Source organism: Syngnathus leptorhynchus, chromosome 21 (assembly GCF_054491065.1).
Source record: "Syngnathus leptorhynchus isolate UIUO chromosome 21, UIUO_Slep, whole genome shotgun sequence".
Lineage (NCBI taxonomy): Eukaryota > Metazoa > Chordata > Actinopteri > Syngnathiformes > Syngnathidae > Syngnathus > Syngnathus leptorhynchus.
The window spans coordinates 2,605,263-2,623,902 of NC_141215.1; the positions used below are offsets into that span (position 1 = coordinate 2,605,263).

Consider the following 18,640-nt stretch of genomic DNA (forward strand, 5'->3'; position numbering starts at 1 on the left):
CCAGTTCCCTGGGCGCCAGTCAGTCAGACAGCTGCAGTATATATAGTCTGCTGGCTAAAGTTCGCCAAAAAAAAAAAAAGAAAATCACCCAGAGCTGGCCTCTCCACTGCAATGTATCTTTGACCTACTTTTTTTGAAAGCACTAACATCAACAAATCCAAATTATGAATCATTTTTATTGCTTAAGTCTGACAATTCAAGAAAACATCAAATCCCTCTACGATTAATATTTTGAACTTAATATACAACTTTGTTAGCTTATCTCTCTTCCTGGGTTAGGAATCTCAGTGAATGCGCATCATCAGCCATGGGAAGTATCCCGTGCTCTGCATACCAAAGGTGCTGATGAATAAGTTGAGCACCGTGGTGATGAAGACTATGACGGTGGTTACATTGTTCAAGTAGTCCAGGCGTTTTTGAAGGGTGGAGTTATTCACGTCCCGTCGCCCTGTCACACACACACGTACAAAGACAAAAAAAAACCCACGTCTGTTTTATCCAGATATTTATTTAACACCAGATAAGATGAAAAAAACACTTGCAAAAAGTCCAAAAATGCAATTTATAGAACCAGTCACATTTAATTAGTAAAGTAGAAAATGCATGGTTACAATCAGTTGGTTAAATAAATTAATATGATTACACTCAAGCATGTAAAATATTTTATGATTATTTTTTCATTCATAAATCATGTGGTTTTTTGTTGTTTTTTCAGAAGTGCAGCCGAGCGAGCAGCCAACGGAAGAAGCCTGTCCTCTTGGACCCGAAGAAGCTGATGAAGAAGTTGATCACTGTGGTGATGAAGATGACCCCCGTGGCTATGTTGTTCAGGTAGTCCAAGCGTTTCTGATTGGACACCACGTTCAGGTCCCTGCGTGCTGCGATACGCAAATTCAGGGACACACACACACACACACACACACACACACACACACACACACACACAAGTGCAGGTGGTTCAGACATCTCACACGCATTCATGTATTGTATGCATACACAGCCCAATGTTGGGTTAGAATGAAGCAGCAACTGTCTTTTGTATGTCATAACTTGACTTTTGGAATTTTAAATTAAATCCAGTGCTGTGGCGCTTTCTAGTGGCAGCTGTAAGAAAGACCACAAGCCCTTTTTTTCTTTTAAACCCAATTCACAATACAAAACGCTGAAACATCCATCGCAGCAGGCAGCTGCGTTGCGTGCCGAAAGCGGACTTGATGATGTTGACGAGCAAGGTGAGGAAGATGATGCCCGTGGTCAGATTGTTGAGGAAGTTTAATAGCCGCTGATATGAGGGGAGCAGGGTCAGCTCGACACGAGCTGGACACACAAACACACACACGCGAACACACACACACACATGCATGGTTGGTCCTTCGCAGGGGTTTACAAACTTTATTACAGCAACTTCCAACTCATAAAAGGCTAAGTTTTTTAAAGGATCTTGAAATAATGATGTGAAAATGAAGCTTCAAATTTGCTTCATGAACTAGTTGTTGTATTTTTGGATTCCTCTAGAGGGCACTCTCTGTTCAACATTAATCTTAAACCGCTTTATTTAAACCAACAGTGACATCGAGAGGAGTCCAAAAAATACAACTGGTTCATGAAACAATTTTGAAGCTTCATTTTCCCCATCATTAATCATAACCAACATTAATATAAATTAGTTAGTAGCCCTAAGTGCTCATAGAAAATGCAGATGTTCTATTCCTAAAAAAATGATTTTTAAGTGCACTTCAGAAATTTAGTTAAAAATTTAAGCCACTAACAATATTTCATTGATTCTCTGTCCACCACTAGAGGGAGCCAGCGCACCACACACTATCCTGTTTTACAAAACCAAACGACAGCAAAACATTAATAGTCATTAGTGGATTAGATTTGCCGTGTTTCCCTGTATCTTAAAAGTGCATCCTGGCAAAGAGGCCTGTGCGCTCCATCCCAAAAACGGAAATGAAGATGTTGGTAACGAAGACAAGGAAGATGACGACGGTGGCGCTGTTGTTGAGGCTGTCCAGGCGCTTGTGGTTGGCCTCGTCGTTGAGGTCTCGCCGGGCTACAGCAAGATTTAGAGATCTCTAAATAGCATCACCAGCAGTTTCGATTAGTTTTCTGTGTATTTCATGCAGGACATGTTACAGGTGTCAGTGTTTTAGGATGTTAAGATGGTGGATGACTTCGATCTAATTCATGACAATGCCCCACCTATGATTATGATCAGGATCCCGGCGACTATCTGAAGACCCAGTGAGAAGGAGATGAGAGTCAGGACGGCTGCGTAGTACCTGAGAAAGACACATTTGTATATACACCGACCACTTTATTAGGAACACCTATCCATTCATGCAGACAAAAACACATTCACACTCACGTTCACACCTAAAGACCAAATTTGTTCGGATTGAATTTCCTCACCTGTATCCCGCCCCTTGCTCGATGACTGTCTTCATGTGTGTGATGTTCGCTAGGAAGAGAGCAATGTCCAGCATGCCCTCGGCCGCAGTCTTCTTGGTGGCGTAAAGGTTCATGTTCAGGTTAGAGGATGAGCCACCCTGTGGTTAAAATAGAAAAAAAAAAACATATAGATCAGGAAAATCAAATTGTTTTATGTTTAATAAAGAATTAAAATGAATGATGAAAATGAAGCTTCAAATTTGCTTCGTGAACCAGTTGTAATTTTGGTTCGTAAAGCAAGTTTCCCGTGAAATGTAACTCAGTGTGCTTTACATAATTAATAATTATGTGCATGAAGCACATTGAGTTACATTTCTTATGAGATGGATTTGTTTCCCAAAAATTTCAAAGACTGTGGAATGCCGCCAAAAAACGAATTACACTTCATTACACAATCTTTACAATATGCAAATATTGACCTGTGTTGCATAATAAGTCATAAGCAAAACAGCAGTTAACTATGAAGAGAAAGATGCAGTTCTTTACCCGAATAATATAAAAGCCGTCTGGTGAGGGTAGCATTGCTCAAGCTACACAGTGACCCCAAAAATTTGCGCGTTGGTGTAATATAAAATAATAGCCACAAGAGGGCGGCATTGATCAAGGCATGCATAACAAGACATTTAAAATTGCATATTTTAGGAAAAGTTTTGATTTATGAAGGAAATTCTCATGGCTATGAAAACAAATGCATCCATTGACTATTTTTAAATGTGCATATTTGAAGTGTAAAAAAAGGGAATACGAGGGGAGGGATCAGATTGTGCATGACTTTCAATCAAAACATATGACGTATTATTACGTAACCGCACATAACAATGACCGATGGGGCCCGTTTTTTCTCCTTTCGTAGTTTTGTCCGTTGATGCACATATTGAACTACTCAACATTTTGACTACAGACGCAAACATTCTGTCCACAAATGGATCGTTTTACTCGGGGTTTTTTCTGATGTGTTTAAAACGACTTATACAGTAAAGTGTTGTTCTTTATTTTTATCCCTTCGCTGTTTTTATGCGACGCTGTAATTTTGTAGCACAGTTTGGTTTACTGTGAACACTAAAAGAAAGATTGATGAGTTAAAACCACACAATGGCACAAAAGTAGCAAACTGAATATTATTTATTGTTTTATTTTTTTGTAAATAAATAGTCAAGGTTTTTTTTTTTTATGCGCGAATCGTGAAGTCCTGCCAGGAATCAAGACTGATTACTAAACTCACACTGACTTCCTTTTTCCACCAAAGTACAGCTGACACATTTCCTTCTAGACTGGACAGTTTAGTATTTTCTAGGAAAATGTCTCAAGTCCAATACAAGAAATCCAACTATTCCTGGAATTAGAAGCCACACATAGCCCAGTAAGCTACTTTTTACGATGTTTTATTTTTAGATGGACAAAAAAAATGAAGAATGTTAACAGAAAGAGGCAGGATGAAAAGTTTGTATAGAATGTATATCCGCTGGCCTGCATCCATCACATCCCCTCTTAGGAGTCTTGTGGTCTCACTCCATCAACATCAGCTTTGGACAGACCGCCAACACACACACACACACACACACACACACACATGCATAAATGAGACACTGGAATGTACTACAATGGCTGCAAATAGTCTACTCGAGCATATGCGTTCACTTAACAACTTCAATGTAATAACTCAATGTGCCTTTATCCTGATATAGTATTGTTTTACCCTGAATTTGGCCTGGCAGGTACATTGGGTCTCACAGATGCTTAGTTACAACTGTGGCAGGTGTTAGCTGAAGGTCAACATAAAGTAAGGCAATGTAAGATTGAATGTAAACAAATAAATCAAACAAATAATGGATTTTCAGACTAATTGATCACACATTTTCATCATCGATGAATCGTTTTTCAGACTTTGATTCAATTAAAATTGTCTACAGAGTCTCAGCAATAAAAGGAGCAAGTATTATTATTTTTTTGTTGAATCAAAATAAAACATGAACTAACGTTTGCTTTTACTTCCTGTTTTTTAATAAAATGATGAAAATTAAAACTTTATTGTATAAATCGGATTCATTGACTAATCGTCAAAGTAATCGACTACAAAAATAATCGTTACTTGAATGTATTTTTGTCAACAGATTGTTGGATTAGTATATAATCCATTACAACATAAAAAGGTCACACAATTTTGCAACAACATTTTAGACAATCTAAAAATTTTAATCCACCGATTTACTATCCGTCATTTGATCTCCCACTTAATGTCCGCAGATGGTTTGCTACTCTAGCAGCTGCAAAGGGCTGGCGTCGACTTGGACTGGAAAATAGCTTTACTACTGAGCCGAGTGTGCGTGTGTTTATTCGCGGAATTTTTCCTAGAAATCCAGAGTCCTCATAAAAAAAGCTGCACTTCCCTAAAAAGCAGCGATCTGCAAAAAAAACAAACCAAAAAAACACGGGCCTGTAGAAACAAGCTCTCTTACACACACGTGAAAAACAAAATACCTGACCTATTACTTGCACAAGGACATTGGACACTGTTTGTGCCAGCTTTTACACTTTAAATTGCAACACACACATATAAACATACACATATCAAACCACATGGGAGCCCCCCCCCCATTTACCTCACAGGAAGTGCTCCTCCTCTGCACTCTGATTGGTTCTTTAATAACCAATAATGAGGGGGCCTCCAGCAAGGAGTGGAGTAACTTTATTTGAACGTGTTTGTTCTTCCATCACTCTATCCGCAATGTTTACTCGTTTTTATATGTCAAGTCTGAATATGCCCCATGTTCGACGCATGTGGGTGACCTTTGTTCTTCACCCCGAAGCTAACTGTCACCCTGCTGTCTAATTAGCAGAAAACACATGCGGGGCGGGGGGGGGGGAAACATTTCACCCATATTACATACCTTCCATCGCTATTGTTATAAAAGTTTGGAAGGAAGCCGTAATTGCTTCCTGCACTATGTTCAGTGGAACTGACCCAAATTGATGTGTGGGTTTACATAGATAAAATTCCATTGAGATTCTATTTGAGTATGCGGACCCCCAAGGAAGCTGCAGACTGATTAATAGTGCATATGTATGCTAGCTATGGGAATATTTTTATTTGTCCAAGCATTTTGGACCAAATTCCATCACACATAAATGCTAATTAATCAAAACATTTTTATTATTGTCTTTGGGGGGTGGGGGATAATGTTGGATTAGGTGTAATTTGATTGGTCGGGTATACCTAATAAAGTTTCTTATATGATAAAATAATTGGAAAAAATGAAATAAAATATTGGTTGTGTTGTGTTTCCTGTTTGGTTATAAAAAATAAAAAGCTCCGATACTACCCTACTTGATACCTGATGGTGGATCCTTAATTTGAAGAAAAATTAATTGCAGTCTATTTTCTAGAATGTGTGTGTGCGTGTCCAGATACCAAACTCCTGGTTTTCCTCTACTGACAGGATGTCAAGTGTGTTGCGTAAGTAGTTGACGTCAGCTCCAGGCCGCGATAGCATCATCCGGCATGCCTGCCTGATGTCTCTGGACATGTGTGCTGCATATGTGTGGATGGAAGTGTGCCGATGCGTGCCAAATGGGCGGAGCCAAAATGCATCCATCCATACAGTAAATAGTGTCATGGCAACATTTGAAACTCATACAGGTTCAAGAAAAATGTCCCAACAGGAGAAGCAATGAGATGTACAAAATGACAAGTATGTACGCCGCTTGTTTTGAACTCGTTGACAGGACTTAAGGAGAATTCCTGTGGGCCATATTATTAGGTACATGGGCACAATCAACCCACAGCAGCTCATATAGCAGAACAACTTGTGTACAGCGCTACTTCATCATACTGACATCTGTTTATGCTATTTCGACGCTCACGTGTCGAGCAAATGTATTTATATAGCACACTTTATACATTAAAAAAATATTACAATCATATTCGTGGCCCTAAATAGCTATAACCCTGAAATAACAGTGGTCAAAGAATTGACCCTTGCGGAACCCCACATTATATTTATTTGCTCAGACTTGACCAATCAAAGTCCTTATCTTGAAAATAATAGTAGATTAACCAATTTTAGACAGTCATTTATCGTTGATTTATCGATAGTTAATATTGCATGTTGGGCTGACTATTTTTGCTGCTCTTCACGTTTACTTCCCCATCGACAGTATCTATTTATTCATGTATAGTTTTACATGATGGTAAGATTGTAATTCAATATAAGCAGTGACCGACAGTAAAAAGTACGTCTTTAGTTTTGCATTCCTGCGCATCTTCTATTTAATGAGTCTAAATATAGGTAGCTTTATTATATCCATGTCAAATCATGCAGCATGCTTATCAGAGGAACTACACATGTTTTCGCTACAATGGCGTGTTCGACAGAAAGCCTCACGTCCCCCGCAGCATGATTTGCAGCTCTGTAAAAAATGTACTAGTCATTGTTGAGCGTTTGCTAGAAGTTTTTATTGGGGCCGAGGTATGTTTGGAGAGAAGACGGACGGATTTCGAGCACGCCTTTTGTCAGCTCAATAGCTGGAATTCTTCATGCTTCTTTGGGTTGCTAATAAACTTAACAAATACAGTTGTTGAACCACAAATTGGGCAATATAATTCTAATAGTAACATTTACGTAACGGAAGAATTGTCTAGAGAAGAATAAATTGTATTGAAGAGTATGACGATTGTGAAACTGTCATGTTGCAGATAGAAAATAAAAAGTGAGATGAGTAAAGTTTGAGAAGTTGTCACAATATATAATTGTATTGAATATTAAAATATAATAAAAGTCAAAAATATTCAAGTAAAATATTATAAAGTATATTAAAGTATATTAAGTATTATAAAGTAAAATATTAAAAGTAAAACGTAGATATCAATTTAAAAATCAATTCCTCATTTGAGTCATTGAGTCCTTTTACTTCAAAATATAATTGTATTGAAGAGTATGACGATTGTGAAACTGTCATGTTGCAGATAGAAAATAAAAAGTGAGATGAGTGAAGTTTGAGAAGTTGTCACAATATACAATTGTATTGAATATTAAAATATAATAAAAGTCAAAAATATTCAAGTAAAATATTATAAAGTATATTAAAGTATATTAAGTATTATAAAGTAAAATATTAAAAGTAAAACGTAGATATCAATTTAAAAATCAATTCCTCATTTGAGTCATTGAGTCCTTTTACTTCAAAATATAATTGTCCTTTTACTTCTAGAACAACTTTAATAATGGTGAATCAGATCTAATTGCGGGGAAACTTTGATCCCAGTTAGTTCCAGTCTGTATCCAAAGCAAACAAGACCGAACATAATAGCTCCAATGGGAGGGACTCAAATGCAATTCCTGCGTGCATACGTTGTAATTAGCAGTACACCGCATACTCTTTAGTGCCCTAAAGGTGGAGGTGTGGTGTGTTCTCTTTTCTGAAGTAAATGCAAAGCTCCAGCTTTTGTGTAACTTTCTTTTCTGGGGTGTTTTTTGCCCTGCAGGAAAAAAAAAAAAAAAAAAGTGCGTGTGGAGTATAAGCCTCTAAGGTTGTGACATCACCCTTCCTGCTTTTCATGACTTGGGCCTTCCTTAATAGCCACTATACACGCTTCCTTCCTCTATTCGTGTGTAGAAGTAGAATGCATGTTTACTGGAAATGCACCGATATCGATAACAGTATCGGTGCCGGTATTATACTAATCGGTAATAAATTACCCGATACAAGATTGAAGACTGATTCGGTACTCGGTAAGACTTTGAGATTGTACAATTTGAAATGTAGGTAGGATTAAATGAAACTAAAATGGTTATGATTGATCGGCCTTGACATGCGGAGTCCCTCAGGGGTCAATCTTTGGACCTCTTTTGTTCAGCCTATATATGCTATCTAGAACGTCGTTGTTGACTGTCATGGCTATGCAGATTATATTATGCTACTGTATGTCTATTATCGTTCTCAAATGACTGGGCTCACAAAAAAGTTGCAGATTTTAAAAGGTCTGCAGAATCGGGTTAATTAATGGAGTCCAGCGTTCAACATAAACATGGTGAATCAGCATTTAATATTGAATTGTAGTTCAAGTATCTCGATTTGGTATCAAAGAAGTATCGGTGCATTCCCATTTTTTTTTCTTAACCTTAATACAGGTGACCACGTATCTGAAACCCTTGGCATCATGTACCTTTGTGCAAGGTGGTGTTTTGACTAAACAAACATTTGCGCACACATATTTGTCATGTACGACACAAAGAATTCATTTCCGTGCAATCTAACAAGATCCAATGAAAACGAGAAATTATATGTATCAATGCTTGAAATCAAACTGAAAGGAGTTTTGAGTATTTTATCTCACAAATCTTATAATTCAAATAATTGGGTGAAAAAAATCTTTACTGAAAAAAATGGTATGAAAGCAAAAAATGTTCGTTCATTGGCTCCCATGTCACTCACCGGTCCAGGCTCCGCCTTTTAAAGCCGTACACATAATAATGTGAGAATCCCGACTAAAAGTAGGAAAAAATAGAATCAAGGTATTGTTTTTTTAATCATCCAAAATAAATATTTGCAGATCTCTGTATTTCTGTTACAATAAATGCAAGGCAAGCAAACAAAATGAATAAAATAGAACTCCCCGGCTCAACTTTGTAGTAGCTCTAATGAATCTCAGTCCAAGTTCGATTGACGTTATCTGTGATCACAGACTTAAAATGTCCCTGAACACAATTAGATCATCCCGCAAATCGAATCCATCATGGAGCGCATGATCTATCGCAGACTCTGTTGTCAGCACCGCCTGTTTGCTTTTGACTCAAATAAACCCCGCAGTGTGCTTTCGACTCATTTCTCTTCAGATTCCAGGAATGACGCGTAGTTTGGCTAGCGAGCACAGCGCATACATACATCACGCTAAATACATCACCTCTTGATGTTTTTCTTTATGAGCCCGTGTTTGTTTTTTTTGGGGGGGGGGGTTGAGGAGGTCAAAGGACACACATGGGTCGTTCTGAATGACTGACCCGCTCTCAGGGGGGCTTCTAAATATGTTATGTTATAAATATGTATATGTTTGCAGAGTTGACTCATAACTTGGGAAATCTTTACGGACATTTTGATTTGTCTGACAAAGCAGCAGTAATATGATAAACATGTCCATATCTGATATGTGGTTTTATGAGTTGTGTGAAAAGAGAAGTACTATGATTGGATTTAAAAATCTGGTGTTTGTATTGGGAGTCAATTGGCCGTAGTGTGCTTGCGGCTGTACTTTTTTTTTTTTTTTTTTACTTTCCAACACACAAAGGGAAGCCAGCTGGGCTTATTTCCCATTAAGTTTTTTGAGATTCAACATGAATCCGCTGTCATTTCCCCTCCAGAAATGAAAAGAAAACACTCAGAAGAGAGATGAAGCAGACGAAAGGCAGGATGGAGTTAGCAAAAAAAAAAAAAAACAACAACAATGTAACTACAATTATTTCCAGGCTTTCAAATACACCAATGACTCGCCGGACACTTTATTGGGTACACTTGCATAAATTCAGATTTACGATAACACGCTGTCACAACAGTGAGAGCGTCAAGACACAAAATGGGAACGTTTTGAAAATTTATGGACTATTTGCCGCAGCCGCGGAGGAGGAAGCTAGCACAAATGTCAACATGTGGATTAAGTGTTCGCTACGTGTGCGTTACATAAACTGGCCCATTATTGTCTGTCTGTTATTAAAGTGAAAACAGGTTATTAAAATAGTCGAAAGCCACTTGGGGGGTGTATTCACATGACATCTAGGGGTTACTTTGATATGACATTTCAAATAACTGAACACAGTAGCAGGATGAAGATATTTTACAACTATGTCAACAGACGTGTCGCCATGGCAACACTTATGTCACCATTTATAAATGACTGGGCGGCCATAAAACACACGTCTCTTACGTAACACTCACACCCTTTGAAACATGTGAGGAGTTTAACCACTCTTGGGGGGGCCATCAAATAGTACGCTAAGTGGGCCGCAATAGTATGTGATGGACACACACACACACTCTTTCTGATTCCTCACACTCACTCTCAGAATGTGAGGTGAGATAATTTGAATTGAATTTGTATTGACTTATACAGATCCTTTTAAGTCTTGAAAAAAAAAAAAAAAAAAGTACCTCGGACTGAATGTGTGGACTTTGAAAAGACGTATAAATACGTCTTTGGGAGTGAATGAGTGGAAATATTTTCACATACAAACCTTTGAAACCATACTGATTATTATCAGTTTAAAGGACATATTTTCAATGCAGCTCCTGTATTGGATTGCAACAGCTTGGGTAACTAAGTAACCAGTCCTCCCGTGTTAACGCCTCTTTCTTTTGAAACTTAGCTGTCATGCTCGGAAATAAGTCCTACTAATTCTGTGTCAGTGCATGACGCCCTACTGTGTCGCACTATACATAGAAAATGAGCAAGAGGTGCAAAGTCCTCACACCTTGGAAAATAGATCGGTCACACAGTTGTGCTAGCATGAAAACTGCAAATTAAGAAGATCTCTTGAATTTGCGTTGTGTGTTTTTAATTGCTACCATATACACTTTATAGTTGCCCAGCTCGACAAAAAAAAAAAGACATATTTGACCTTTTTAGGTACATAACCAGTAATTTGACCTTTTTACGTACATTACCAGGTATGTGTGGATTCAAGTATAGAAAAAAAAAAAAAAGTGGGATGAATGAACAGCGCCAGCATTCATGGCCGCTAAATGGACGGTGAAGTGATGAACCTTCTCAATTCACAAGCTACAACTACATCTGCCATCCAGCTGATAGATCAAATTCCCGTTCTCATGTGGAGTCCATAAACGCTACGTTAAAAGTCATTTTGAGTCATCTTGATGAGCCTGGAGGCAAATATTTAGCTTTTTATTAATATTTCTGTTTTCCGTGATATTTTAGAACACTCGTGAGGTGAATTTTGACATCTTTTCTCATGATCTCGACATATTCAGTTAATTCCGTACATATATGACGGTATTTATTTCATCCCTTCACTTGTAGGTGTAGTGAGCAAATGTCCCAATACTTTTGCATGTATACGTTAAAAATTTTGATTAATTACACCGACTCTACTCTCTCTCATCCCATCTGTGACTTTTCTCACCCACTCATCGACCCTCACACACACACATAGAACTGTTGAGTAACAGCACTTTGTTCACTTCGTGGCTAAATATACGAGTCACTGATAGGCCTGTTGCATGATGGGAGAAAGCAATGCTGATACAGACTCTGGTCCTTGATAGGAATGAGATGCGTGTTTAAAGCCATAAGATCAATACAAGAGTATTGGGGCGAAGGTGTGACAAGTTATCGTTGCAAAAATCAATTAAAATACTTTGATTTGTGTCCTGGAAACTTCCACAAACTATTCCCAGCAAAGTTAAAAAAAAAAAACTCGTCTCAAGACAGCGGACCCCACCTTGACCCTTTTTCATGAGTAGCTGTTGTGTTGACCTGTCGCTACATTAGCGTGCATTATTAGCCTTAGCACCTGAGTCCTAATTGATATTTGATTGATGTCGCTGGTGTGGCTTTTGTTCAAAATAGTGCGTGTAGTCCCCGAGAGTCACAGTCCCTGTGATCCTCAACTCTCACGTAGGCCGAACATACCGCGGCTCGGCGACAAAGCCTCAGCATATCGGTCACATCACGGGCGAGTCACTAACCTGCAGGGGACCGCCGACCGGCATGGTGGATCTCTGCGACGTCAGGTCCATGTCTCGAACTTGGTCTCCGCGGTCTGTCTTTCCGAGTCCCTGCATAATCAGGCCCGATGCGGTCAAGAACGCACACTGATGATACAACGATGGCTTATGAGAGGAAATTGTGCCAAGCTGGAGAGGACACTGTGGCAGAGACAATTAGGTTATTCACCACGTCACAGTCTCCCCCTCGCCCCCCCCCCCCCCCACCCCTTCTTCGTTCTCTCTTTACACACTTGTCGCGTGCGTCTTAAGTCTATCTTCATGTAATCAGCAGTACCGTATTTTCCGGACTATAAGGCGCACCTAAAAACCTAACATTTTCTCAAAAGCCGACAGTGCGCCTTATATATGGACCAAATTCCGAAATTTAAACTGGCCCAAAGCATTGTGTCATGAAATCAATCATAAGTGGCCCGCTGAAGACTATGAATCATGAATCAAAAAGACTATGGATCATTATTTTGTAATTATAAAGTAATTTGTTGTGTCTGAAGTTGAAATAAAAAAAGATAAAATGGAGAATGATTTGATTTGGATTAAAAATCTGACATGATGTATTAATGGTGCGCCTTATAGTCCGGTGCGCCTTATAGAAGGACAGTTTTAAAATGGGCCATTCATTGAAAGTGCGCCTTATAGTCCGGAAAATACGGTAAATACAAAGGTACCTAAGACGGAACCCTGCGGTACACCAGGAATACGATGTGTGTTTTATGGCAAAAAAAATTATACAATCCTACTATTATTCAACAAACAAGTTTCTAAACGTTTTGCAACATTTAGAATCATTCCAGGTACTTTCAGCTTTTAATCGGGCTGTTCCACAAATTCCATTTCATGATTTTCCAGACTTATGCTTCTGTTGTCTGTCCTGTCAGCACACAATGAAGTATTTCACCCGGGATTGTTTTGTGGCCTATTATAGCAGCGGATTCCAAGATAATCCCTAAATGAGAGGCTGTTATAACAAACCAGCCTGCCCAACATAATCATTCCTAGAAACTTAAAAAAGTTGAGCCACTCCGCTTTTGTTGTTTGCTCCGTTCTGCAAGTTGCTTCTCGCTCCACTTTATCATCATTTTTTTTTAAAAGAAATAAGTCGCTAATAGTTAAAGGAAAACATCTTGACAACAGATTTAAAGATAAATGGTTATTTTTTTTGACTTTCCCACGTTTTTCCAAAGGACTCCAAATGCACTCTAAGACTTGTGTTTTGTTTTTTTTCCCCAGTTCGGGAGGGTTGAGTCAGTTCAGCACAAGGTGTAGCAATGTTGCGCATATGTCAACAGTTGCGAAACACTGGCGCAACCTGCCACACGGGCTCCTTTCATTCACGAAATCCTTCGTTAACGTGAATGGGAAGTGCTTTTATTAGTGCCTACAAGTTATTTTTGGCACGGCTCTCCGTTGTGATATTGGCGCTGCTGTGCCAGCGGGCATCGGAATTCATTCGTCACGAAAAAGTGGTGTTTGGGGATTTTCACACACTCGACACATCTTGTCATGACAATTTTTGTATCTAAATAGGGAGATTCAACCATTTCGAATTTCCAATGACCCAAGATGAGCTGTGGTGGCATGTGATACTTTGTGCACAAGCACAAACCATGCCTTTGTGTTTCATTGTTATCTTAACACTCTTTGTCTTCATTCTCATTTTTCAGTGCCAGGCTCTGCTGGTCTCTCTTGCTGTCTATCACACACACAAACACACACGTACACAAAAAGACACACTAACCAGGCCGTGCCAGTCGCTTCACTTGGCTCTCGAAGCATTTCAGGAATACGTCATTTAAATAAACTGAAAGCAGATTCGTAAAAGATGCCAAATCTATTAGACCAGAGGTGTCAAAGATATTTTTGTTGCAGACCACATCATCGTCATGGTTTCACTCATGGGGCCAATAATGACTTATATTATCGCATACACATAAAAAATCCCTTTAAAAACAACAATTTTCTAATTCACTTTGAAAGTGTGGCTTTAACAAAAGATCATAGCAATATCTCACTGTTATTAAGAGGAAAGGCAATTTTGAGTTTGAGCATTTAAACCAGTAAGATTGAGTTCATTTGGTTTTTGCGGGCCACATAAAATGATGCGGCGGGCCGGATCTGGCCCCCGGGCCTTGACTTTGACACCAGTGTATTAGACAAATCATGTCTTCCTTAAAAAAAAAAAAAAATTGTCAGAGAAATAAATGGATTTTTCATCCTTACGTAGGAATTCAGAATATATATATATATATATATATAGAATAGATTGTTATTAAAGAGAATGCTGCTTAAACGATATTTGTCATTTAAGAATATTCCAAATGTGCTTTGGTGCTCTGAATCCAACTAGATCACCAAATTGCATATTTTTAATATTGACTAAAAAAAAAAGTAACCTATTTACTGTCTGGTTTGCTTCCAATTCTGTGTTCCCCCAAAAATATTTAATGTGCCCCATTAAGAAGAGATCCACTTTTCCTATTTCAGGATAAATTGGTGCAGACAGGCTGCCGGGTTCCTACAATTGTTACCGTCCTTGAGACAGTAGACTTTGTCAGCAAAAAATGAAGAAGACATAAAGTGCAGTTTTTGTGTTACCACAAAGTCGCCCCCACACACTATTTTGCAAGACACCTAACAAGCCTATAAAGGAGGATGATAATCGCTGAGGTGAATGCAGATTCTCCCATTCCCATTCACCCTGCTGAGGAATTCCCAACACACAATTACACTTCACAAACAAACCACAACATCATATTCAAACTTCTCCCAAGCCCGACAGGGGGGTAAGAGAACCGGTTTAGTTTAATGGCCTCTAAATTGGACAGTTACCAGGGGGATTGAGAATATATGTAGTTTAGGAGTAGAATGGGATTGCTCAAGTGTGGGAAGAGATTGAAAAAGACATTTTGATAGAGAAATTAAGATCGGGCTCTGTAGTGACACCCTCTGGTGGAAGGATATACTGCAGGCGCATTTGATAGTGAGCTGCAAGAAAATGTTTGTCTGATTATGATAAGATAAAATGTGGTTTTGAATTTTTACTGCACAATGAGTCTTAGTTATATTTGGACTCGTTTTATGTAGCGAAACAATTGAAAATAAGCAGCAGGAAACGTCTATTCTGTTGAACTGTAAAAAAAAAAAACAGTTATTTTGGACAGGGGGGATTAAACAGTAATTGAGATTTAACAACTTTAAAATATGAATTATTGTTATTGATGGAAACAATGTTAGTTAGCAAGCAAGTTGCTGAGTTGGTTTTACTCATCATTAAGTTGGTGTTGATATTACAAGATAATACACTAAAATCCAATTTTCATGGAAATTTCAAATAATTATTTGAATTGCCCAATGTATTTTTTTCATCAAAGTTTGTTGCCTTGACATTTTTAGTTCGCCCAACTTTTTTTTACAGTGTAACTACCACCATGAGTGATAAATATTTTTGAATTGAGAAGCAAATATAAAAATATTCAAGAAAAAATATGAAAATGACAAAAAAAAAATGCAAATAACGTTGGATGTGGCTAAATAAAAGATAATAGCAAAGGATAAGTTCCCCCAAAATTCAGACATACAGTCTAATAAAATTCGAAAATACGATGAGTCGATTAATCGACTCGTAGACTTTATCGTTGCTTGAGGTCGACTAACAATTGCGAATTTGTTAATCACGTGTTTTGCTGACGAGAAAGAGGAATCAGACAGCGGAAGAAGTAATGAGAAAGTACTCAAAGCAAGAGTGAAAGTACTTCAATTTGGTCGAAGTTTATGACCTGTCGCAACCCGTCGGGCCCGATTACCGGCAACCTCAATGACTCGGGGTCACGCCTCCTCCACCCTCGCTGCGTACTGATAGCCGCGGGACTGATTGAGCTTTTTTGTCAAGTGACATGCAAAATAAGCGCTTTTGGCGTAACATCTGACATCGACCCGTCAATCAGCGGCGTGGCCTTCGGGCTCCGAAGACTCACGAGTTGCACTTTGACATTCCGATTTACTATCATCTAGTTAAAAAGAGTATATGTCTTATCTTATGTACATTCCTGTTTTGCTTATTAGCGTGTTAAAAGTGCTCCACTTTGATCAATTACTAGATGGCCAAGCTTTTCTTTTCATGATTAAAATTAGAACATTTCAAAAGGGATTGTTCGAATTCCATTTTTTTAAGTTATGGAAGAATTTGCTTCTCTTTCTCTGGTTGAAAACAATGCTGTATGTCGACTTATCCACATCTTTGGAATATGTATCGCTTTTGTGCCTTGCAGTGAAAACATTGCTACTTGTCAGAGCGATGAAAGAGAATAGAATAAATCATGGATCCTGACAAAGTATGGAATTCAAAGTGAGGGTCTGTTCAATGACGAAAGAGTTGAGTGTACTAGATGGAATGCTGAGGACTTGTCACTTTAAGATTCACCTTCAATTGTCCTTTGGTTTAAATGCAAATGTAAATTCCTGCCCTGCTCCTTATGAAATTACATCACCTGACATCTTTAATATTCTACACATTTTTGCCTAATGAACAAAAAGCAAATTTATTCATGAATAAATCTTCACTGTAGATATTTAGAATCGTCTATAAAAGTCATTTGCATCCTTTCCTTCCTCTCAAAACTGATAAAAACAATGCATGTACGTTTAACTATAATCAAAACGTGTTGCATGCAATTATTGTGAAACGCCAGTAAAAAACAAAATGTTTCCGGTAAGATCTCACAAAATAAAATAAAACTGACGAATGTGTGTGAAATTTAACATCGTTATGAATGTATAAATTACCTAGCTTGTGTGTTTTACACGTAATAGCAATGTGTGAGTGAAATAGCTTCTTACTGTCCAGAGTGAGCGGTAACCGTCTACCCAAGTGACCAATTTGCTGTTTTATTTTGAAAGTCACTCGCGCTCATTTCCGTGGATATTCCGGGGTAATGTCGTAGGGCTTAACAGCGGTTGGCTTGTTGAGTCATCGCAGTTGAACAGCGCAGAACATAACCAGACTCCGGTCCGGAGGTTTCAAATCGAGAACTCAACAGGATTTTATTCACTTAACACGGCACTCAATGGTCAAGTTGTGGATGCATATTAAGAAATAGCTCGGGACTTTTGGTAGAGACCAGACAGAAAGAAAGTACCAGAGCCTCCGTGACAACCAGCGGGCGAACTTGGATTCTCTCCCCCCGGTGGGAGGTGTCTGTCTGGCGGCTTGCAGCTGCGTGCGCGTACCGCTTCTCTGAGCTCCCTCTCTCATCTCTCGACAAGGAGATTCGAAGTTATGGCGAATAAGCTTTGTATTCGTCTCTTTGGGGTTTTCGTCAGACATATGTGGGCTTAATGTCGTGACCACCGACCGCTGTGTGCGCCGGTTTTGCAGCGGACCCCCCCCAGAAGGAGAAGAGGACGGAGACTCTTCATCACGTTTGTGGCTCGCAAACCTCCTGCAAAAAACTGATGTAACAGGTAAAAGACATTCTCGTACATTCAATTATAAGATGCACGAAACAGAATTTTCTTCACATGCTGCAGGATATTTATAAAGCCATTCAAATTAATTGCTAGATTCCCATCAGTACATGGCATCTGATTTATCTCATGTTTCATCTCATACTGATAAAGTGAGAGTTTGGGGAAAAAAAAGTTCATATAAATAGATGAAATATTCCAAATGGAATCAAATCGCAATTTCCTTCATTTTATTAGATTCTTTTTTAATAGCACACATCCTAATTGTTTTCTTCCTTCCTGTAGAGTTCATGTCACTTTGACCTCACTTGAAAGTTCCCATAGACAGCAAAAAAAAAACTCAAGTACAGTAATGACTTTTTCATAAAATACTCATCTGTGATTGGTCAACGCAGTTAACCACTACGAGATAAAACGTCTGCACTTTTCTTGACTTCTCGCCTGTGTCATTCATCACTGTTAGGAAATTAGAGCGAAAGAACACCTCGTGGTTCATTTCCTATGACAGTTGCATGTCATCCATGACTTCAATCATTTAACCCAGCCCAACATTTAATCCCAAATTGAGAGAATGTGGCATGCATCTACTTTACATCACAGAAAAAAAAAGAAAAAAAAAAAGCCTTTTGGCCACAGATGAGATAAACAGCTGTGCGGCCGGCCGGCCGGCGTCCTCGTCATGACTTGACATCACCGATTGTCTCACGCATGACTTCAACTGTTGGCACCTGGATGGCGGGCTGGAACATGGCTGTGACTTTCCCTCAAAACCTGCAAGGCATCCGTTTGCAAGCAGTAGCTGAAGGGTTCATTATACGTATTAAAAGGGGGTGGGGTGTCCATCATAGAGTTAATTGCAGCGGTTTACAAAGTGGTTACAGCACTTGTTTATATTCCTCCAAAAAGGCTGTGAGGTTGAATTTTCTTGAGTGAGTTTGGTGCGGTGCCGAGATGACAATTTGACAACACTCGAGTCTTTGTGTAAAGAAAA

At 38.7% G+C, this 18,640-nt stretch overlaps 2 protein-coding genes across 5 annotated transcripts in view; one reads left to right on the forward strand and one right to left on the reverse strand.

Annotated features, from left to right (window-relative positions):
* Positions 1–284: 284 nt before the first annotated feature.
* On the reverse strand, positions 285–17,429 carry LOC147040084 (ninjurin-1-like). Of its 2 annotated transcripts, XM_085902487.1 has the most exons (7): positions 17,322–17,429; positions 12,148–12,327; positions 2,416–2,552; positions 2,206–2,285; positions 1,152–1,317; positions 793–878; positions 285–448 (listed from the first exon to the last, which is right to left on the reverse strand). In XM_085902487.1, exons 2-7 carry the CDS (start codon positions 12,241–12,243, stop codon positions 285–287), a joined length of 729 nt encoding a protein of 242 aa, XP_085758613.1. In that variant the 5' UTR covers positions 12,244–12,327; positions 17,322–17,429. The 2 variants fall into 2 exon arrangements, 1 of the variants encoding a protein (XP_085758613.1); XR_015063138.1 differs by lacking the exons at positions 285–448; positions 793–878; positions 1,152–1,317; positions 12,148–12,327; positions 17,322–17,429 and adding an exon at positions 1,924–2,078 and having other exon boundaries at positions 2,416–2,442.
* Positions 17,162–18,640, forward strand: part of wnk1b (WNK lysine deficient protein kinase 1b) — a 39,000-nt gene continuing 37,521 nt past the window's right edge. For all 3 annotated transcript variants that reach the window (XM_085902483.1, XM_085902481.1, XM_085902482.1), the window contains exon 1: positions 17,162–17,646. The gene's annotated coding sequence lies outside the window, so the exon portion shown is untranslated. The remainder of the gene's footprint in view (positions 17,647–18,640) is intronic.

Bases quoted from the DNA above. Each gene is read 5' to 3' on its own strand.
- LOC147040084 (XM_085902487.1), bottom strand. From the start codon at position 12,243: ATGCAGGGACTCGGAAAGACAGACCGCGGAGACCAAGTTCGAGACATG. The intron at 2,553-12,147 runs GTTAGTGACTCG...TTTTAACCACAG, and splicing joins CGGTCGGCGGTCCCCTGCAG to GGTGGCTCATCCTCTAACCT. The intron at 879-1,151 runs GTGAATTGGGTT...TGCGTATCGCAG, and splicing joins ATGTTTCAGCGTTTTGTATT to CACGCAGGGACCTGAACGTG.